General features: G+C 37.7%; 2 protein-coding genes across 3 annotated transcripts in view; one reads left to right on the top strand and one right to left on the bottom strand.

The window, feature by feature from the left end:
• The window catches only part of smc4 (structural maintenance of chromosomes 4), a 36,733-nt gene extending 23,602 nt beyond the window's left edge, over positions 1-13,131 (bottom strand). Inside the window, exons 1-6 of one of the 2 annotated variants that reach the window (XM_033031173.1) lie at positions 12,942-13,131; positions 11,831-11,995; positions 10,154-10,344; positions 9,513-9,704; positions 8,423-8,599; positions 800-964 (exon numbers count right to left, since the gene is read on the bottom strand). In XM_033031173.1, coding sequence (XP_032887064.1) covers positions 800-964; positions 8,423-8,599; positions 9,513-9,704; positions 10,154-10,344; positions 11,831-11,972 — 867 coding nt within the window. In that variant the 5' untranslated portion in view covers positions 11,973-11,995; positions 12,942-13,131. Of the gene's footprint in view, positions 1-799; positions 965-8,422; positions 8,600-9,512; positions 9,705-10,153; positions 10,345-11,830; positions 11,996-12,630; positions 12,662-12,941 lie in introns of those variants that run through there. The other variant, XM_033031172.1, reaches the window with a different exon arrangement.
• A 112-nt stretch (positions 13,132-13,243) lies between these two features.
• ift80 (intraflagellar transport 80) overlaps positions 13,244-23,429 on the top strand; it is a 160,635-nt gene continuing 150,449 nt past the window's right edge. Inside the window, exons 1-2 of the mRNA XM_033031171.1 lie at positions 13,244-13,395; positions 14,831-14,944. Coding sequence (XP_032887062.1) covers positions 14,908-14,944 — 37 coding nt within the window. The 5' untranslated portion in view covers positions 13,244-13,395; positions 14,831-14,907. The remainder of the gene's footprint in view (positions 13,396-14,830; positions 14,945-23,429) is intronic.

The following is a 23,429-nucleotide window of genomic DNA, read 5'->3' as shown; positions in this document are numbered from 1 at the left end:
CACACTCCAGGAAGAACATATCCAACAGTTCTCATCACTCCAGTATTTATCGTTAAAGCAACACCCCTTCAGAGTGCTGCAACCTATCTATTTATTAGCAAGGCATTGGTGTCACAACGTTGAGAAAATGTCAGGTGTGAACATTTACAATTGTTTAATATTCAACGATGTGATGAAACCCCGAGAGTGTGGCGCTACAAGAAACCCAAACAATAGTGCTTTTGGAATCTTACAAGATTGTGCCACACGTGGGATGTCAAGACAAGACCGGGAGACAAACTATATTTTAATTACATTAAAGTATAAAAGCAATTTTTAGCTCTGGTCTTGAATTGATTTTATTACTAATCCTCTCCAACTCACTGGATTATATAATAAACACAATACTCTGTTTTAATTCACCTTACCAAGGCACTACACAGCCCTTCACAGAATCAAAGACAATGGATAATGTCGCTAATTTACTCCACTGATGGATTATACAAGATAACCCAAAGTGCTATTGCAGTCATGAGCCTCAAACAGTAGACACGCATCCAAGATTCAGGGTTTTCCTATCATCCAAAATCTATACTTTATAAATGTTACCATGATTTATGTATCATTGTCCTCCAATGTAAAATGCTGCACTCTACACTGAATTATTTTATTTTCAAGAATTTAAGAACCACTTGATCCAATAAAACAACCTCCCTTTACAGTACTGATCTGATAAAGGACCATGCTAGTCATAACAGTATTGACAGCTCACTTTACATTTTAGAATGCCATTTGATGTTTCAAGTAATTTGAAATGTACCTTTTCTCCTCTCTGTTCATTCAAAATCTCAACTCTGCGACAAAGTATCTGAATTGGCTCTTTGAGTCGCTCTGATCCAATTATATCTTCCAGATATTCTAGCATACCTTCATCGTGCTTATTTTGACCTTTTGGCTTCATCATGGCAATTTGCTCCACTTCACCCTGCAAAAGAGGCGAAACATGCAAGTGTCATAAAATTGGTATAATCTAACCATAAAACATTTTTTTAAATACCAGTATAATAGATACCAATTCCCTGGTATCTATTATAATCATTGTTATGTTTATTAACAACTACAATTAAATTCACAATTCAGACAGACATCTATTCACTTTTTAATTTGATTAAAAAGTTCACAATTTTACACAAAATTCCAACAGGTTGCAATTAATTGTAAAAATACAAATGGTCATAATACATTCTGCCAAAATAAAGAACTGCAGAAAAAAAAGATCTCCATTCTGAATAAAGGGAACTCACAACTTTCTGGATGCAACTGAATTTGTGAATTGATGAGAACACACAACTAATAATGCCTGCAACATGAAGACTTTCCAAATATGCAAGCAAGATAGGTCTATTAAACAATGACACATAGATCACAACAAATCACAAGCATGCCAAAATGGACATTGTCTGAAATTAATTTTGCCAAATGTAGCGCACAACTAGAGTTATTCAGCCAACTTAAAAGTCTGCATGTTTTATTTGCTATATTTTAATAGACTTGTTCGTTTTCACGTTGCCATCGCAGGAGTTTCCATCTTGTAGTCCTAGACATCTTTCTGATCATTGATCCTGCTTTTGCCATTTACCCAAAGAGCACCAATTTGCAAAGTTGGGTGCAAAAATAAATATTAAATTCTTAGAAGAAAATACAAATAACAGCAACAGAACACAAGTACCTGGGATAAAGACGCCAATTGAAATATTTCATGCATGGCCCCTCATTGAATTTTGTAAACTCAGAACATGCCTGTGCCAATTGCACCAACATACTGAATTACATAAAAGAAAAGGGCACACATCAGGCAAACCAGACTACAAACCATGCATCAAAAGTTAGAATTTTCAGAACCAGTGCATCTGAACAAAGTGTAAATTGTCAATGGTAACCTCAAGTCATAGGATCTACAGCTGTGAAATTGGTAGTCAAAGTAGCCAAGTACACTTCATGGTCCATAGCTCTTAACAGTGGACACAATAAATGAGAGTAGTCTGAACAGTGAGTCACAAAAAAATCAGGGCCCTGAATTGTCGCCTATCCATGTCCTACAGAGATCCTGCTTGACCCCCCTAAGTTACTCCAACAATCCATTTTATTCTAGACGCTATAATTTTCATCTGTACTTTACAATGAAATTAATGCCCAAAATGGGCAATGGTCGAACCCTGCAGTCTCAATATTGCCCTCCCACTGGGGTCAAAGTCAGTCCAATTGTAATGTTGAAACGGTCTTCCAAAGCCATTTCAATCTAAAATAAAAAAGCAAATTGGCATAATTTTGCAGCATATTTTGACAGAGCGACATTGACATAAAAACACTCAGAAAACGATGTAAACAAGCAGAAACACAATGACAGAAAAAAAAAAGCAGGCCACAGGGCTGCAGAACAAATGCACTAGACATTTACCAAACCTATGTGATAATTACACACAAAATGTACTAAATCACTACTTTCATGAGGAAAAAAAATGCTTGCTGCCCGGAGTGTCAGAGGAGTACTGCAGGTGATAATATAAACCTATAGAGAAAAACTCCAAATAATAGAAACATTTGTTGCCAATTAAGAAACTGATTAATGATCCACAGGAGCTTCACACCATCTGGACACAGCTGCCCAGTTGATAGGCACTCCATCTGTACCCATTCACTCACTCCACCACTGATGCAAAGTAGTAGCAGTTTACACCATCTACAAAATGAACTGCAGCAACTCACCAAAACTTCTTTGATATCATCTTCCAAACCAAAGATCTCAACCAGTTAGAAGGACAAGGACAGCAAAGGCACGGGAACACCATCACCTGAAGGCTGCTCTTTAAGCCACACCACACCAACCTGGAAATATATCATTGTCCCTCACTGTCACTAGATCAAAATCCAGGAAAATTCTCCTTAGCAGAATAGTGGGCATACCCACACCTCAAGGATCTCAGCAGTTCAAGACACTCGCCATTACCTTCAGGGGTAAATAAAAGTCGACAGCCTGTGAAACCTACATCCTTTGAATGAACATAAATAAAAGCAAAACATCAGTACAGCGCCTCAGCTGACCAGCATAAAATTGGGGCAGCCCCCAAGGTGGAATGTGCAAAGGAAATGTGCTGGGTATGTTATTTACAGAGTGGTAGGTTGCTGGAACAATTTACAAAGGGTGGCAGTGGAAGTACATATGATAGTGTTTTTGAGCAGTTTTTAGATAACGCATGTGACTAGGTAGGGAATGGAGGGAAATGGATCACGTCCAGGCAGAACGGATTATTTTAATTTGTTCAGCATATATCATATGGGCCGATTCGTGTGCTTTACTGCTCTATTCGGTCTTTTTCTGCTGAATGTTTTATGAACAAAGAACTATTTTATTAACCACAGCAGCTGAAATCAAGTCATCAATGCAAATTTTGACAATGTTTACTAAATAAAAAGTCAGAACGCAAAAAATATCCACATGAATCATGCAAACTCCAATCAGGGTGGGTTTAATCAATGAAACTTTACATTTACCCTATAGCTTCAAAAGTGAGAACGCTCACCTGGTATAAGTCTTGCTGGCTGTTCGGCATTGAATATTATTGTCAGCCTCACGCTAATAAACGCAAACTGTTTGAATGCCCTTGCTTAAATAGTGCTAAATGTTTAGAGACCTGTGGCCAGCGACAATATGGTTGCACCTATACAGGAAAAATACCTCAGGCAATGAGATTGTCAATAACAACACAGGTATTCGGCATTAAAACTGCAACTACAATTGAGTAGCTGTGGAGCCACTTTTATAGTTTTGCCATTCAATTAGGGTAATTTTGAAATTTGCACAAAATAAATTTCCTAAATCAGAAACTACAGCTGTTCAACTACTGTACTGTGTTCAACGTTCTACTCAGTATTAACAACTTTCATCTTAATTTAAGAATTTGAAAGGAGAATTTACTACTGAAGTATAACCTAAAACGCAGATTGGATTCAGTGAGTTCGACTTTCCTTCCCTCCTTAGCGCTGGGGAAACCAGTGTACAACATGCCTAGCTTCTTCCAAGGCAAACACTGAAAACTCCGTGACCGTCATACCAACAAGCCTACCAGTCAGCCAACCCGGCACCAGGTAGAAGGTAAAGAAATGATGCATCCTTAGATAAGGATGGATGTCTTCTTTCAGAGCCCAAATGCTGATTAAAATCAGTAAGCAATTTATCCAAGCACATAGTAGAGAAGTGTTCATTTGCCTTTAAAGTGTTCAAAGCCTTTAACTTCGAAATCTTCCCCCTGCATTGTGACCATTTCAACAAAAAAGATAATAAGGGGAAGATGAAGTTTACTTTAAGCCATCAAATCTTTTTACTGGTAAGTTTTAGTTAAGTCAGTTGATGAAATTTAAATTGCTTTTTATTTGGTGATGTTTCTTGTCTTGATTGTGATTAAACAAACAGATTGCAATCAAAGCCAATTGAATGAAATTAATCCAAGATTTGCTTGATCCAAGTTTCCATTTGTCTCCTATTTTACTTCAATTGTGATGGCCTCAAACCTTACAGCAGGGCCCCCATTTAATACATTTACTCCCATATTTTAACCACCAAATGGAGACCCACAAACATATCTTGATTCAATTCCTCACCCCCCCCCCCCCTTAAAGATCAGAGGTAAAGTTTTTTTAATTTTTAGGCGTCAATTCTCAAACTGCTTTTATTATTCTGAGAATATAAGATGGAATGTATGCACAAATATTACAAAAAGCAGAACTCAACTTTTTGCAATATTTGTGCATACATTCCATCTTATTAATATTTTCAAAATAATAAAAGCAGTTTGAAAAATGACATCTGAAAATTTTAGACATTAAATAATAATCATATCCCGTCAGTACCCTTGCTCAATTTGTACTGTTCATGTTTTGTACAATTCACGATATACAATTTGAGTCTGGCAAAATAAAATACACAGTACTACAATAAACAGAAAATGCTAAAACACCGCCTGACAGCATCACATGAAAAGGTCATAAATCTGAAAGTTTCTCTCAACAGATGCTGGCTGACCAGTTGAGTATTTTCAGGGGTGTGTTTAATTTCAGATTTCCATCGTCTGCGTTTATTTTTTTGCTGGTTGACAGATTTAGTTACAACTCAACTAGTAAGTCATAAAGTTATCACATTTGTGCCATGTATAACATTACTTTTAACAATGCATTAACCAGATTCTTCTATACCAACCAATTTCTTTCCAATTCTATCACAAAGCACATAGTCCAGTCAATCACCAATTCACTGCATCCTAATGACAAACTTCTTTGTAATAAATCGGATGGGTAGTTTTAGTCTCTGCCAAATTCATACATAGATTTTTCATCATTTACTCAATCACTTGTTAAAATATTCCCATTTTTATAGCTCTACTGGTCATAACCATTTATTTTCTCATGTCTCAACCAAATCATACAAAAATCTACTTTAATGATGTTTGGGTAGTGGCCTAGGCTGTGGAACAACGTTAGTCTTTCCTCGATAGTAGGTGGACAGGATTCTCTTGCTTAAAAATCAATCCTGTTTAAGAAGGAACTGCAGATGCTGGAAAATCAAAGGTAGACAAAAGTGCTGGAGAAACTCAGCGGGTGCAGCAGCATCTATGGAGCGAAGGAAATAGGCAACGTTTCGGGCCAAAACCCTTCTTCAGACTGAGTTTCTCCAGAGCTTTTGTCTACCTAAAAATCAATCCAGTTGGATGCAGACATATTGTTGTCAGAAGTCAATGGATGAATTTAAGCCTGTTTTGCCAATCAGACTGATCTGTTTTCTAAAGCTATTTTCACACTAATTCCATGTTACTTACCTTCATCTGATATCTTTTAATACCCGTGATTTAACAAAAATCTATTAATCTCGATTTGAAACTAACCTTGCCTTCATTTCTTGTTTGCGGAAGAATAAAGATACTGCCTTCGTCTCCAATGTAGACGCGTTTCCTAACTTCATTCCTGAAAAGAACTCTAACTAAAACATTATTCCTAGACTTCACTTATCTCCACCTACCATTTTGATTCCTCCAAACCATCTAAATTCCTGAGATCACAAGTCACCATTATTAAATCTTTGTAACTTAATCCTGGGAAAGATCAGGTATCAAACTGGTCAACCAATGCTCTATCCCAAGCATGTCCAAGATGTTCTTCTTAAAGTTCAATGGGCCGAATTGCTCACTGTCCAGTCAAAGCTTCTTCAGCTAAACAAATTATTCTCCTCAGTTACTCCAATTCCACCTTTGGTATACTTTCTGTTTATATCATCTAAGTCCATATTGTATATAGTAAACTGTGTCAGCCTACATCACTAGTCACATATCACCAGATACTTGTTCAGTATTCAGATTTTTTTGTCCTTGGCTATTTCCTTAGCAAAATAATGTAAGTGCCTTTATAATCAATAAACTCATGTGCAGCTAACCAGTCTCTTGTGAAAGATCTTAACAAATTTACTGTGCAAGCCCCTTTTATCCATCCTTTTAAAAACAACGTGTTTTATCAGACATCACTGATTCTCTACAAATCAACGCTAGCTTAAATTGAGCAGCTAGGAAAAAAAAATCCCTCTCATTTTCTCCTTAATCAGTCTATTAATGTTCCATGCCCATGTCCATAATTCCTTGGTTTTCGTCTTTCACTATTATAACATAACAGAGTGAATCATTAAACTTTTTAATTTGAAATAACAGTTACTGAAGTCAGATCACTTGAGTTTTAAAACTAGGTTTTTTTAGTTTAGTTTTGTTCAAAATCTTAATTTGAAAGCCAATAAATCATTTGGGTCTGTTGCTCTTTGGTACATGATATTCTCACTATTACTTTGGTTATAGAATTTTCCCAGTTCAAATTCAGGTTTTGTTCCAGGTCCAGAAGACACCTTTTCCCACAAATATTACGGCTAAATTATCATTCAACATGCCAGCTATTTATTTTCAAGTAAGAAGCTGTATTTCCTTCATCTATTTTCACATTGCTGCCCACATAGTTTTTCACTATAGTTAAAGACAGTGTTGATGTAGATCTTCCTTGCATATCTCCTTAAATTCCCATTTTGCAGATCTGTTTTTCATCAATCACTTGCTGTTCTTTGCATTTCTCCTAAATATTAGGACATGCAGTAGTTTTCTCTACATCAGGGACAATTTTAACCTAACCTAACCTTGGTTTTAGGCCTGACTGTTTTGACTTTCCATTACGGAAGAGAACAATATAATGCATGTGTAAGACTGACATTTCGACCATTTTGTGGCTCAGTTCAATTAAGCACTGTCACTTCCAATCAACCTTGAGGCTATTAACATTATCTCTAATGATATGAAAGGTATGAACATCAAACTATCTGCAATAGGTAATTAACATGTACATCTCTCCCTCGGCTTTCAGATTCAATTTTAAGACCAGATACAAATCTGTTTGTTAGTATACAATTATATTTCTCTGCAGTTGTAATTTCAGTACTTGATCACAATTTTTTCTAAAAATTTACAAAATGGGATTCCTCCATCCACTATACAAAGCAAATTAGCAATGCTTGTATAAACAACCCTACTAGATATAAAGTAAGACTGATGGAATGAAGGCAGTAAAGTAAAATATGACAATTGTATCAGATAAACCTGCAACTGAAGTGCTTAAAAGGTTATACATTGAACCATTAAAATATTAAAAACTCTTCACATCTATTCCCGTTCATTTAATAAGGTCAGTGACAACACTGTTGAACAAGGTACAATTTTCACTAGTCTTGTTAACTAATCCTGGGTCACTGTTCAGTTTACAAAATTATGATGGACGCAATGTTAAGTTTTGTTTGTCTTTAATATTCCGTTGGAAATACAATGGACTTTTTTGAAAAAAACATTTCAGCAAGCAGTGCACACAAATTTTGCTCCGCACAAACTAAATGGACTTCCTCCAACAGCAAACTTTTCATTGTTAACATGGAAAAAATGGAATGAATCTCTTCAAATACATTTTTGGTGGCGACCAAACCATGTCACGCTGCAGCAGCACAAGTAATATTGGCGTTTTTTGGTTTGATTATTACCACGCCAATATTTACGTGCTGCTAAAGCGTAACTGGCATTTCATTTATGTGTGTCCCCAAAGATTTCTTGGATTATGTAGGAAATGTTGTTAACCAAAGCAATACATTGCATTGGAAATAATTTTGTTTCTGGTTTAACCATAAATCACTAAAGCAGCAAATAATGGTTTGAGTTATGAAAGCAGCCCTGCAAACCATGATGTGCTGCTACAGCAATTTAAGGGCACAAGGAAAACATTTCACAATCTTTATTTCTTCAATGTGCATTGTGTTTTTATTTGAAAGAACACTTTAATTGCAAGTAAATACAGTTCAAGGTAATCTGAAAAGACCTACCTGAAGAATCAAAAATCTGTTGTGATCCAGATCGATTCCATGACTGCGAAGCAATATTCCTACATCTTTAAATGTCGATTTCTTTCCATTAATATGGTAAACAGAAGAATTGTCCTTGTAGGCAGTTCTTGAGACGTAGAATTTGCTATTTGGAATAACTTCAAAATCATCACCCTCCTTTCATTAAAAGCAGTTTTGAAAAAAAAAGTTTAATAACTCAAAGCTGCAGCATATGGCATATTCAACAATTATGTTTTCTGTTAGCAGTGCAAAAGCCAACTACAAGACAATCACCTTTTAATTACATCGGATTAATAAAGGACAATAGAATGGAACAATCATTCGAGTGCTTAAATATAGATTTTAGAAATTAAATGTTAAAATTATTGGTCATACAACTTACTCAGCACATCTGTCATCTAGCAATGTCCAAAAGCAAGTATTGCGTGCTTAATGCAGCTAATTTTAAACAGCGAAACACCAAATCTCCTCCAAAACTTTTTTATTTTACAAGGGGGATAAATTCACCCTCAACTGTCATTTTCACTGCATTAAATATCTATTTGTTAGTTATATTATGAAATCACAGATTTAGTTAAAATATTGGTATGCGGGTATAACAATTTAAAAAAAAGTTTTTTGGCAAGAAATTTGTTAAAATTTCTGACCTTTGTTTGCACATTGTCCATTGACTAGTCAATTGATTGAAAAATCTGGAATGTGATTAGCTGGTTTATTTGAAAAATTCATTTCTCTTAGCAGACATTATAGATGCCTGCTGTACTTAAATGAGCACAAGTAAAAAAAAATGTTTTATTGCTTACAGTAACATTTCACTTGTGCCAATTGAAAACAGAAAAACAAAGCAAATTAAGAGATTCAACAATTTATCCTTGCTTAAAAAGCCAGGACAATTAGTTAATCACCTACTTCATCTTCCACTAATTTATAAGAACCCAACCACAGAAAATTAAAAAGTGAAGTGATCTTAGTTAAAAAATGTACTGTGCTTCAACTTTTAAACAGCATAAATGAAAATAAGTTTGAAATCAACAATTTTTAGCTTCTTTTAAAAAATTGACTTAATTACCTTATCTATGATCTTTTGAAAGTGAACTTCAACAGTACAGCTCTGAATGTCTTTGTGTTCATCGGAATGGTGAATGAGTACAGACAATTTTTTGGAGCGAATTTTTTGGGCCCTGTACCCAAAAACAAACAGCATTGAATCAATCACATTTGATTTCCCACTCCCATTTGGTCCAATAATACAAGAAAATCTCTGCAAAGAAAAAAAAGTAACAGAAAATTGTAGATTTTACATGTAATTTTTCATAACTATTATTAATGTTGAGCATGTTCAGTGGGCATAGCATGTGATGTACTCTACTGCCAGCCCTCCACTCACACAATTAGCTTGAAATTAATTTCCTTTTCACAGCAAAGATATTAAATATTATTTACTTCATTTTTTGGGAAATTCAATAAAAAATCAAAAAAAAAATCACAGGACACCGTATCTTAAATTCACATCAGTTCTAAATTTAGGGGAACTGATCAAGCATTTTTTTGTTTCACATCTCCACCCAAAATGTTTCACAACCTATAGTTTCTCAGCCACAGGTTAAAAAAATGAAAAAGATATTTCTTAAGATGAACTCACAGAATAATAGACAATAGGTGCATGAGTAGGCTATTCGGCCCTTCGATACATATTTATTTTTATTTTACCTTGTGAAAAGGACCCAGAATTTGTTCTTGAGCATATGATTTGAAATTTTGATTCACTATATGTGTAATCATGAGACGAGGAGCTCCAGGTTCATTGGTCATTGCTGGGGGTGGAGGAGGAGAAATGCCAGCTAAAATTTCTTCCAGGCTTTGATTATTTATTGGTTCAACTGCAGCGTCTAAGACAGCATCTAAATTGAAGAAAAAAATCAAATACTATTTTGTCAAGGAAAATGAACCATAACATTTCATTTAGCATCAGCTTTGCACTTCATTGTTTTAAAGGAAACCACTGCAGAGTTCCTAAAACATTAAGAATTGTTTTATTTTATTTAATAGTCAATTACAGCAGCTACTATTGTCTGAAGAAAAGGGAATTATAGTTTAAAGATTGTATAGTTTAAAGATTTACTTCTGACAAAATAGCAAGCACCAAATGTAAATTGCTACTTCAGAAAAATTAAATCAAAAAGTTTAAATAATATTTTTGCCTAAAAATCTCTCACGCCAATCTCACTAAAATCATTACTGTGGATGATAGGTTTGAAAGGTGAAACAAAGGATAACTTAAAACAAGAACAACAAACTATCTTGAGTATATGGTCAAAACTCTCTTCGATTTTGGTGAAAGAGTGGGGGGGAGGGGGTGGTGAAGAGGGGAAGAAGGTGGGGTAGGATCTGTGAACGATGTTTTACATCTGCATTTAAATCCATCTCATTGTACAATTATCAATCACTGTCAGAAGACATATGACAAGAACTTTTGTATTCATTTGAAAAACTGAATATAAAATATACGACAGGTCAATAATAGTTAGTAACTGTCCAACTTGCACTAGTTTAGTGCTGCTATTGAATCTTGTACGTTTGCCAAATACTCGCTGAGTAGCTGCAACGATCTACGAAAACGAATTTAAAACGAACTGCTGACATTGAAACGTTAAAAAAACATTAAAAAATCAAGCATATAAGGTATCCCTCCTTTTAATTTGTAAAATCTTCCACATAATCTTCAACTCCCGAACGCAGTTTTGTATTCTAGTCTACAGAAAGTCAACCCCTCCCCCACAATTAATGTACTGTACAACTAGCGCAAAGGAAAAAAGGCACACAATGAAAAGCAAACTCTAACCCCTTAGCGCAGCAGTCTACGGGAAGGGGGGTGGGGGAGAAGAGAACTGTCAAATAAAAGTCATTCATTGCACAATTTGGAAAAGGAATAAATCATCATCAGGGTAAACCTCGATTATTACAACGCATACGTCTATGTTGAATACCGTCAAAAAAGGCAGCTGAAACTTTCCAGGAACAAGTAATTATTTCCAATGGTGAATGATATTATTAAGTTAAATTAACATCACAAACTTAAGTTGACGACGGCTGTTTATCTCGTTCTACATGAATGATCTATATCGATTAGAACCAAATAAACATAGATCCAGTCCATTTACAGTACGATACCAAATTCCTTCAAAGAAAAAATAAATGGAATCGGCAACCTGTTTAACAATCTTTCCGGCGGTAGATCACAATTTTCAAACAATTATAAGACAACGATAACCGCAAACTTTAGTTGATTTAAAATATTCCAAGAAGTGAAATCCGTTCTTTTGAACAACGAATGACTTACATACACAAAAAATATCCCGCATAAACGAAGAAATTGAACTCATGTACCTATTCTAACTTCATCTACATTTGATGTGGTTGCCTTTTGTTGGATATCCATTCCGTTGTCAGACGCATCCAAGGGCTCTGGTCCCTCCGGAGCAAGTTTTGCGTTTTGCTTTGCTGTGGAATATTTCAATTTGGCAGGCATGGTATAACCTAGACTATAAATTGCTAAAGAAAGGAGAAAATAATACAAAATAAGTCATCCCTTCACGGGCATTCAATTGCTTCCCCTTTCAAAACGCAAACTCACGTAGACTGAATTTGGGGGTGGGGGGGGATATTAGAGATGAAACGAAAGCTTTTGTTCTTAAAGTCTTCAGAAAAAAATATTACTAAAATATAAATTTACAGCAATTTTAATCAGATTAGAATGTACTTTACTTTTCTGCAATCCAATACCACATTATGACGTTTAAAGGCAAGGTATAAAATCATCCAGAACAGTTTGCACAATAACAACATTTAGCTACAGGGTACGACATTTATTTAAAATAACGGATTTACAATCTTTGATCAAATGCAAAAAAAAATCGGTACATTGCGACGTATATTCCAGCCAGTCTACGTCACTCTCCGATTAAATAGGCGCACAAAATCTTAGAAAAACAAATTTTTTCATGGTTCCTGCCCAATATTGGACCTCCGGACGAAGCAAATGGGTTTACTTATGAAAAATGTACCAGAAAATGAAAAAATCTTAAAATTACACTACAGATGGGGAAAAAACAAATTCTAAATGTGATTTTTTTTAAAAAAGTGTTTAAAATTCAGATTCAATTTTATAATAGTAGTTAATTGCTCACCGGGGCACACTAACATCACCCAAAGTTTTAACACAAAGCAATAAACCAAATTAAGAGGAGAAAAAATTGCAGTTAGGAACCACTTCCCTGAAACAACATGTTTACAAATTTGTCATGCATCTCATCCCGCTAAAAAAAAAGATTTCGCTTCCACTGCAATAAATACCCCCGAAATCAATTCGATTTCCGACTTTGCGGCCCGGACGGCTTACAGTTATTTTTTAAAAAATTTAAGGATGATTTTTCGATGGTTTTGGGGCGCGGAAAATAAAAAATAAAGGAATAAATTGAGGATAAATTCGAGCGCTCACCTCGGTCCCAGTCGAAAATGGCGCCGAAAACTAAACTTGACTGAAATTCGTTGGGGGACAAAGCATTGTGGGTAAGCCGGTTTGAATAAATGGGGCCGATGCCAACTTTTAAAAAAACAAATTCAAAATCCGACAGATCCGCACCTTCAGCTCTGCCCGCGAGTGAAAAATATATAAACCGGGTTTTGTTTTTAAAGAAAAATAATATTATACAAAAATAAAAGTCACACGCGTTTTGGGGGGGTTTTTTTTTTTCGGTTGCTGTTGCCAGGCAGCGGCCGTGTGCGCGCGCGCGCGCGAGAGAGAGAGAGAGAGCGCGAGCGAGGAGCGGCCGTGCACGTGCGCGTGCTCGTGCTCGCGGAGCATCGCCCCTGCATCGAGCGGCTGAAGCGACGACAACCGACAGTGGAGCAACAAACAAACCGCGGACATCTTCTCCTTCGCACCCTTTGAGGTAAGTAGTAGTAGTAGTAGTAGTAGCTGTCGCCTCAATGGCCAACCAGCCGCGCGTTTTTTTGGGGGAGGGAGGGTGGGTTGTCGGGGGTTATGGGGAGAAGACAGTAGTATGGGGTTAGGAGGGGAGAGATAGATCAGCCATGGCGGAGTAGGTTCGATGGGCTGAATGGCCTAATTCTGTTCCGATCACTTATGGAACGACAGGGATCCTCACTTACTTCTGCGTAGTCGTCGTGCTCACCAGTCAGTTAAGAATGACCCGTTTTTTTGTTTTGATTTGAAATGGTATTCTGGTCCGTTATTGCCAGTAGGGCAAACAGTTGTTTACTCCAGCACTTTGTGTGTATCGCTCTTTATAAACAAGTATCTGAAGTTTCTTATGTCTCTATTAAACAGTTGTTTGAGCTCCATTAGAGTTATAAAGTAGGAAAGCAGGCCCTTCGGCCCTACTCGTCCATACTGACAAAGATGCTGCATCTGAGCTATCCCATTTTCCCCAGTTTGGCCCATATCTTTCTAAATTAAACGTTTTTTTCAATTTCCTCATCTTCACTCAATTTCTAATTAAATGATATTGTGATCCATTAGTGCCAGTAGGGCAAACAGTTAGTCCAAAACATTGTGTGTGTCTCTCTCTTTGTAAATAAGTATCCGAAGTTTCTTGGGTTTCTATTAAATAGTCATTTAAGCTCCATTAGAGTTATACAGCAGGGGCCAGAGGGCGGCGGAGGCCGGTTCTCTGGATACTTTCAAGAGAGAACTAGATGGGGCTCTTGAAGATACAGGGGATATGGGGAGAAGGCAGGAACGGGGTACTGATTGTAGATGATCAGCTGTGATCACATTGAATGGCGGTGCTGGTTTGACTCCTGCACCTATTGTCTATTGCCACACGTCCTTCTTCCCAACTTTCTAATCTATTTTTGTAGTTTTGATTTTTTTGGTTTGGTGTCAGATTTTGTTTAATTGAAACTCTTGTGAAGCACATTGGGTTGATTTAGCGTAAAATAGATGTTGCCTAACTGGAAGTTATTGAGATATTATACACTTGATAACTTGCTCTGTATGCAATTGACAAACTATTCAGAAAGTCAAAAATATTCAGTTCTGAGTTTATATTTTTTAAATTTGTTAGGGCTTGATGCTTTTGTCATTGGATCTGTTGTGAGAAACATGCAACTTGCTTCATCTTCTTAACTAAGATACAAATTTAAGAATAAGATTGACGTCTTGATGATTTCAGGATTTTTGTGATTCATTAACATTTTTAAACGTTCAAAATTTATGTATGAAGATTATATTGTTTCGGTAAAATATTCTTTGGGAAAATAATAATTTGTGACTTTCAAATTTGTTCATATGGTCTATGTTTCTGTTTTATTGATATTTATCAAGTATGTGCAACTTGATGATGTTTTTCTCAAATTTGGCAGCCACCAAAGACAATTAGTGGGACTCCGGCTGCTTTTGGAGTTAATTTAATCATTACAACTAACCCACTTTCTAAAGAATGAGACTGAAGACATCGTTCCTGAAAGAACCGAAACATATCCTTTTGAAATAATGTTTTATTTTGAATTTTGTAATAGGAATTAAAAAATAAATTCCTTTTTTTAATGGGAGAATTGACGGCAGACTAGTGTTAAAGCACATCTATAGTTTCCAATGTGTATGTATTAGTTGATGGGTTTTTCTAAACATTATTTTATTTGGAGACATACCTTGGGTTGATTTTTGTTGCTGTTCCTAATTTGATAATGAAATCACACATTTTTAATAAATTATGATCTGAACCAATCAAATGCATTTGTAATTGATGTAAAGATTTATTGTATAAAACAACTTTTTCTAACGCCCTCCTGATTTCCTACACCTTTACAAGGTTACCCCTCAGTATCCTTTGTGCCAGAAGGAAAAATGACCACACCAGCATGTACAGTCTCGAGAAGGGTGTAATGTTGAGGCTCTATAAGGCACTGGTAAGGCCGCATTTGGAATATTGTGGACAATTTTGGTCACTATATCTGAGGAAGGATGTGCTGGCTCTGGAGGGGGCCTAGAGGAGGTTTACCCAGCAATGAGTAGGTTACTCTATGATGAACGTTTGTCGGCACTGGGCCGGTACTCGCTGGAGTTTAGGAGAATGAGGGTGGACCTCATTGAAACATACAGGATAGTGAAAGGCTTGGATAGAGTAGATGTGGAGAGGATGTTTCCACTAGTGGGAGAGTTTAGGACTAGAGGCATAGCCTCAGAATTAAAGGACGTACTTTTCGGAAGGAGATGAGGAGAGACTTCTTGAGTTGGAGGATGGTGAATCTGGGGAATTCTTTGCTACAGAAGGCTGTGGAGCCAAGTCAGTGGATATTTTTAAGGCAGAGATAGATAGATTCTTGATTAGTACAGGTGTCTGAGGTTCTGGGGAGAAGGTAGGAGAATGGGGTTGGAGGGAGAGATAGATCAGACATGATTGAATGGCGAAGTAGACTTGATGGGCTAAATGGCCTCATTCTACTTTCACTTATGACAAATACCATGACTGGACTGGTTGGTGCTGTATGTATATGGCAAACACAGATTTGAAACGCTCTTTTAAAAACTTTTTTTGTTTAATATGCAACTCCTCAAAATACATATTTATGGTTGGACTCTACCAAACGCAAATGAATTATTGTTGCACATAACTATGTTGGAGGTTATAGGTCATACACGTCAATGTACCTGCAACAATCTCCATGTCAGAATGCAGTTGTAGGTTATTTCCTATTTCTATATATCATTAATAACATTGTCAATGTACTATTTATTTAAGAAAGAACTGCAGATGCTGGAAATATAGAAGGTAGACAAAAATGCTAGAGAAACTCAGTGGGTGAGGCAGGATCTATGGAGCGAAGGAATAGGTGACGTTTCAGGTGGAGACCCTTCTTCAGAATGATGTGGGGCGGGGGGGGCAGGAAGAAGAAAGAAAGAGACGGAGACAGTATGCTGTGGGAGAGCTGGGAAGAGGAGGGGAAGGAAGGAGAAACCTGAAATTGGAGGTCAATGTTCATACCGCTGGGGTGTAAACTACCCAAGCAAAATATGAGGTGCTGCTCCTCCAATTTGCGGTGGGACTGACTCTGGCCATGGAGGAGGCCCAGGACAGAAAGGTCGGATTCGGAATGGGAGAGGGGGTTGAAGTGCTGAGCCACCAGGAGATCAGGTTGATCAATTCGAACTGAGCGGAGGTGTTGGGCGAAGCGATCGCCAAGCCTGCGCTTGGTCTCACCAATGTAGAGCAGTTGACACCTAGAACAGCGGATGCAATAGATGAGTTTGGAGGAGGTGCAGGTGAACCTCTGCCTCAGCTGGAAAGACTGCTTGGCTCCTTGGATAGAGTCTAGGGGGGAGGTAAAGCGACAAGTGTAGCATTTCCTGTGGTTGCAAGGGAAAAGTACCAGGGGAGTGGATGGCTTGGGTGGGAATGGACGAATTGACCAAGGAGTTACGGAGGGAACGGTCTGTGCGGAAAGCCGAAAGGGGAGGAGATTGGAAGATGTAGCCAGTGGTGGGATCCCGTTGGAGGTGGTGAAAATGTCAGAGGATTATCTGTTGTATGTGACGGCTGGTAGGGTGGAAGGTGAGGACAAGGGGGGACTCTGTCCTTGTTATGATTGGGGGGATGGGGAGTGAGAGCGGAGCTACAAGATATAGAAGAGACCCTGGTGAGAGCCTCAACTATAGTTGGAAGGGAGCCCCCCGTTCCCTAAAGAATGAGGACATCTCCGATGCCCTGAAATCCCTCATCCTGGGTGCAGATGTGGCGTAGACAGTGGAATTGGGAGTTGAGGATAGAGTCCTTACAGGAAGCAGGGTGGGAAGAAGTGTAGTCTAGATAGCAATGGGAGTCAGTGGGTTTGTAGTAGATGTCGGTCAGTAGTCTGTTACCTGTGATGGAGATAGCGAGGCCTAGAAACAGAAGAGAGATGTCAGAAATGGTCCAGGTGAATTTGAGTGCTGAATGGAAGTCAGTGGTGATGTGGTTGAAATCAGTGAGTTATGCATGGGTGCAAGAGGTGGCACCAATGCAGTCGTCAATGTAGCAGAGGTGAGTTTGGGGATAGGGCCAAGGATAGGAACAAGGATTGTTCGAGGTACCCTACAAAGAGGCAGAGACTTGGATTTGGAGGAAATGGGAGGAGTCAAAGGAAAAGTTGTTGAGGGTAAGGACCAGCTCCAATAGGTAGGTATGTTGCAAAGCGTACCTGAAGCGTCTTTGAAGATCTGCTGCTGAGGTTGTGCGCGATTTTGGCGCCGTTTAGAGGGGGCGGGTTTAAAACGCGATTTTCTCTAAGCTGTTCCAATCGAAAATGTTCAGCCTAGTTAATTATTAACGAAAAATCGCTGGAAGACCCCGTCGCAAAAGCTATTATTAGGTTTAAAGGCCTTGAATAATAGTTATAGTAGTTTAAAAATCAATCTTTAAACCCGCGAGCGTCAGCAACCGCAGGGTCTCATAAAGAAAATAGCAGAAGGTAGGCTGTATATTTTTACATTCAAAAGGGCTTCTAAAGATCCTTTTATACAAAATTTAATATTGCGAGTAGCTCAATTTGGGCCCATTATATCGCGCAGTATTTTTCTCGGCATTTGGGGCACAAATCTACCGCAATGTGAACGTTCTAAACCAGCGCGTTCCACAGGGACCCACTGGAAAGCTGATTTAAATGGGCATTTATTTACAGCAATTAAACACTAAATTCCTTCCATTTGGCCTATAAATTAATGTAAATGAGATTTAAAAATCATGTTTTATTGTGAATTATTTGTGAATATTATTTGGACATTTAGGCTATTTAAAAATGTTAATCATTTATTAAGAAATGGATAGATGTTTAGATCTAGTAATTGAAGTCTGAAATTAGCTACAATTAGGTAACTAACTAATTATATGCTTTAATTTCAGGTCATCCAAGTAAGATTATTTTATATTTGTTTCAGAATGCTTCAATCTATGATAACTGAAAATTTCATTCAGTTCTCTTAATTTTTAAGAAAGTTATGGGCTTTTGACTGTTCACGATCACAGCTTTTTTGTTATGTCCATAGAAAATCAATAGGGAACAAGATGCTCATTTCCCAGTATGAAAATGGCCATAACTTTTTAAATACTTGAGATATGAAAGTGAATTAGGTGTCAAATTAAACTTATTTTTATGCTTTATCTGATGGGATAAATTACAGACTTGATTTTTAAAATCTCAAAATTTTGTAACATTGCTACAATAGGCGGAGTTGAGTATTAGTAGCCGGGCATTGGTTGGTTCTGCGGTCGAGGAAGAAACGGAGGGCTTTAAGACCCACCTGGTGGGGATGGAGATGTAGAGTGACTGGATATCCATGGGGAAGATGAGGGAGTGGGGGCCTGGAAAAGGGAAGTCATGGAGGAGACGAAGAGCGTGTGAGGTGTCTTGGACATAGGTAGGGAGGGATTTGATCAGGTGGGATAGGATGGAGTCGAGGTATGTGGGTATAAGTTCGGTGCGACAAGAACAAGCAGAAACAATGGGTCTGCCAGGACAGTCAGGGTTGTGGATTTTGGGGAGAAGGTAAAATCTGGCTGTGGGTCTGGGGAACGATGAGGTTGGAGGCTTGGGAGGGCAGGGAGCCGGAAGCGATGAAGCCAGTGATGGTGTTTGAGATAATGGCCTGGTGCTCGTCTCTGGGGTCATGGTCCAAGGATAAGTAGGAGAAGGTGTCTGAGAGTTGGCGCCTGGCCTCAGACCGGTCGAGGTCAGCGTGCCAGAATACCACGGCACCTCCCTTGTCGGCAGGTTTGATCACCCAGTCGGGTTTGTTGCAGAGTGAGTGGACGGCTGTACGTTCATGGGGGAGTGGTTAGAGTGAGATAGAGGAGTGGAAAAGTTGAGGCGGTTGATGTCCCACCAGCAGTTTAAAATGAAATGGTCTAAAGCAGGTAGATGGCCATGAAGGGGAGTCCCAGAGGAGGGCGTCCGTTGGAGACGGGAGGAGCGGTCAACATTAGGGGGTGAGGACACTTTCCCATGGAAAACGCTTGGATGCGGAGGCGACGGAAGAAGAGCTCTACATCGTGGCGGACATGGAACTCATTGAGGTGGGGGCGGATGTCAATGTAACTCTGCCTCTGGAATTCACATGGGACCAGCCTCTTAAGAAACAGTAATTGGAGGATTGCAGTAGGCGTGGGCTGAAGTAATAAACACTTGAGATAATCAAGGAAAGCTAACATTGCTAAAAGTAAATTGTGCCTGACTAATTTTTTCGGTGAGGTAACAGAAAATTGAGTAAGGGGTTGCAGTGGATGTGTGAATTTTCAGATGCTTGTCAAGGTCTGATACAATATCATGAGCATCCATGGAATAAAATCTCAATTGTTTTAAAAGTGAGAACAGTGCTTTAAAAAGTTGTGTTCTAGATTAAAGTTGAGAGTAATGTTCCAGGGCAAGGATTATTGTTTTTATTTTCTAAATATATTTAAAAACTTGGATCTGGATTTGTAGAATAAAATTTTTAAATTGCAGAAAGAGAATTAGAGAGGTGGATAATAATAGAGGTACGATAACATATTCTTGCCAGAATGAGCAATTGCAAAAAAAAGTGATCAATTTTACTATTAAGAATTCTAGGGTCTACACGAAGTGTGTACATTAATCTGATTAGGTGACTGGCTAATTTCCTTGGAGTAAAGAATTTGAGGTGATAGGTTGAGGTGAGAATAACTTATTTTACCCAATGAGCGAATTGTTGAAGGGCTAGAGGATTTAAAGTGAAGGATTGAAAGATGTAGCAGGAATGTGAGGAAGAATGCTTCAATCAATCAATCAATCAATCAATCAATCAAATACATTATTGTGAAAAATACACCAACAAATGCAAGTCTGAACAAAATTTTGTTGCATCTGGCTCACCATGCAACATAAAACAACAAAAGGATAAAATGATAAAATAGATAAAAAGATAAAATTGATAATTGTTGCAGCGTATTATATGGTATTCAAGAGTCTGATGGTTCGAGGGAAGAAGCTGTTGCAAAACCTGGCCGTTCTGCTCCTTATACTGCGATACCTTTTACCCAAGGGCAGCAGAGTGAACAGTCCATGATGGAGATGTGTGGGGTCTTTTATTATGCTGTTGGCCTTGGACAAGCAACGTTTGCACGCAATGTCCTGGATTGAAGGAAGAGAAGTTTCGATTATTTTTTCAGCCCTCACCACTCTCTGCACGGACTTCCAGTCGGAGGCTTCTAATGCAGAGAATGGTTCCGTGGACTGTTCCATGTGGAGTAATTGTGGACTCAACGGACTGGGAGCCTTTCTCGTATGCTGTAATAATTCTATATTCCTTACTTAATTATTTTCATTAATAAATTTTCCGCCTAAACAAATAACAACTTTTGTCGCGACTTTTCTCAGGATTGGGTGAAAAATCGTCAGTCTTTTTCTCTCTATTTTTCTATCTACAGATGTTGCCTGAATTGCTGAGTATTTCAAGTGTTTTCTTGTTTATATTTCCATTCCTGAATTCAAAGAGAGACTGTTATTGGCCTATCCGAGTGTGAAACAAAACTGCCCTTCAAAGATAATGGCCCTGGAAAATTTTATCCTTTGTAATTGGGCACTACACCTGAGCTAGTGTCCCTTTTGCTGCTCTATCTGTAATTTGTTTACAATAATTTTTATAAATAATTTGTTCCAATAAAATATACTGACCGCAACAAATGTCATCCATGTTAAACTGTACACTTCTACCCTCTCTGTACATTTACATCTGAAATTCTTACAGGAATATTTGTCACCAAATTGTTATTTGCTCTGTCCAACAAAAGTGAGAATATTACCAGGCAACTACAAGTTAAAAGTTACAGGTGAATAAATGGTCTTGCGGACCTTGGATTGAAATCCAATATAGGCAGAATATTTCATGTCAGACCCCTGTTAATTTCATTCAGCTGTTGATGAATATAAATGCATTCTTAGCACCTTGCCTGTCAATGGGAAGTGATTAACCTCAGTTTAGTGCACATGAACTGTTGACTAATGTTGTAGAATCTAACTTTTTCGATGCAACCAGATAAATTTAGTTAAAAAGCATGATATATCAAAACAAAATAAAATGTTGTAAATGCAGTGGCTGTTTTAGTTTTATTTTCAATGATGTCAAAAGCTGAAGGACAAATAATACAGACAATATCATAATTGAAAAAAAATTGTTTGGCATAATGAAGCACATTTAAAAACACCTATCAAACTATTTGGTAAAGATTACCAAAATTCAATGCTGAGCTAAATTAAGAAATATTTGGAAAGCTGGTGAATCCTAGGGAAATGGAAGAAGAAGAGTTGTGGAGTGAAGGATATAATCTTGGAGCACTGTGCACAAAGTGTGATGCTAATAACAATGAGAGCAGAATTGGCAAAATAACAGAGTCACTGAGATAGAGTCCAGTGCTGAAGGAGGTTATGGAGGAATTGCTTTTTAGATTTCAGGAGCCATGATAAGGCAGAGAGGACAAAGGTACGGGGTATTAGTGTAGGATTGGATATTATTTTTAAAAGTTAGTGTAATGAAGTATATAAGGAAAAGATGAGATGTTTTGTTTTTTGAAATGCCTATGATTATAGAAATTGGGCAGTAGATTTAACATTGCCCAGTTTATTCATCTTAGAAACGGTAAATAATACAATGGATCTATGTTTCGATGCAGAAAGAAAAATGCACTTTGTGCTTTATTGTGGAATAACCCAAGGTTCAAAAAGGCACTAACGATAGCCCTACTTTGAAAGTAGAGTAAAAAAGTTAACAAGTAGAAACTGAAAGCCGCAGTTAACCAAGGGATCACGTTCAACAATATGTGGGGGAAATTCATTTTTAAAGCATTTTCTTGATGGTATCTGGCAAAGGTGGTTAGGTATTACACATTAGTAATGTCATTTAAAATGGTGATAATCTTAACCAAAGCAGCTTGTATGTTAATGATGTTCTTGCATTACTTTTAGATTGGCTGTTCCAGCATTTGAAAAGAGCAGCAGTAGAGGGGGGGCCAAGATATGTCCAAGTCAGAATTTTGTGCGATTTTGTGAGGATCTTGAAGATGATGTTATGCATCTTTTAGGTGGTGCATGTAATAAGTTTGGGGAGAGTTGACTTTCAGAACGTTGATGGTGAGAGATTAGTGTTGATGACACCACTGAATCTCAAGAGCATATATCTAGGTCACAAATGTGCAGGTTATATGTCACTGAACAGCTAAATTTGGATGTTATCGGCTGAATGAGAGCTTTGATTGCTTCAATATCTGAGGAAATGCAAAAAGTTGAAAATATTCAGTGAGTCAGGCAGCAGCTATGCAGAGAGAAATTGAGTTAATATTTCACACTGATCATCTTTAGTCAGAACTAATGAACTGATAAAAAATTAAAATATTTAAGAAGGAATTACAGATGCTGGAAAATCCCAGGTACACAAAAATGCTGGAGAAACTCAGCGGGTGCAGCAGCATCTATGGAGCGAAGGAAATAGACAACGTTTCGGGCCGAAACCCTTCTTCAGACTGGTGAGGGGGGGGGGGGGGGGGAGGAGGAGCCCGAGGGCTGAGGGAGAGCTGGGAAGGGGAGGAGACAGCAAGGGCTAACAAAATTGTGAGAATTCAATGTTCATGCCATATTAAAATATCTGGATGAAATTGGAATAGTTTCTCTCTGAAGACTTGCTGTGATTAGTTTTAATTTTTGATTTCCAACATTTGCTTTGTAGATATTGCAAGTGGAACTGAGATTCCTTATCTGAGAATGGCACCACTTCTGATGTTAATGGAAGGATTGCCATTGATTAAATGTTTGAATGTATTTGGAATCAGTACACTGCTTTCATCTCCCTGGTAGGCAAGGATGAATGGTGTCCAGTGACCAGTGTCAAGTGTGATTTCTGCCACTGAAGGGTTTTCTTCTTGACATTGACAAGTTTTATTAAGGGTCTTCAAAATAACATTTGGTGAAACATTGGATGAAT

This window comes from Amblyraja radiata, chromosome 13 (assembly GCF_010909765.2).
Source record: "Amblyraja radiata isolate CabotCenter1 chromosome 13, sAmbRad1.1.pri, whole genome shotgun sequence".
NCBI classification, from domain to species: domain Eukaryota; kingdom Metazoa; phylum Chordata; class Chondrichthyes; order Rajiformes; family Rajidae; genus Amblyraja; species Amblyraja radiata.
This window is presented reverse-complemented; position numbering and strand designations above follow the sequence as displayed.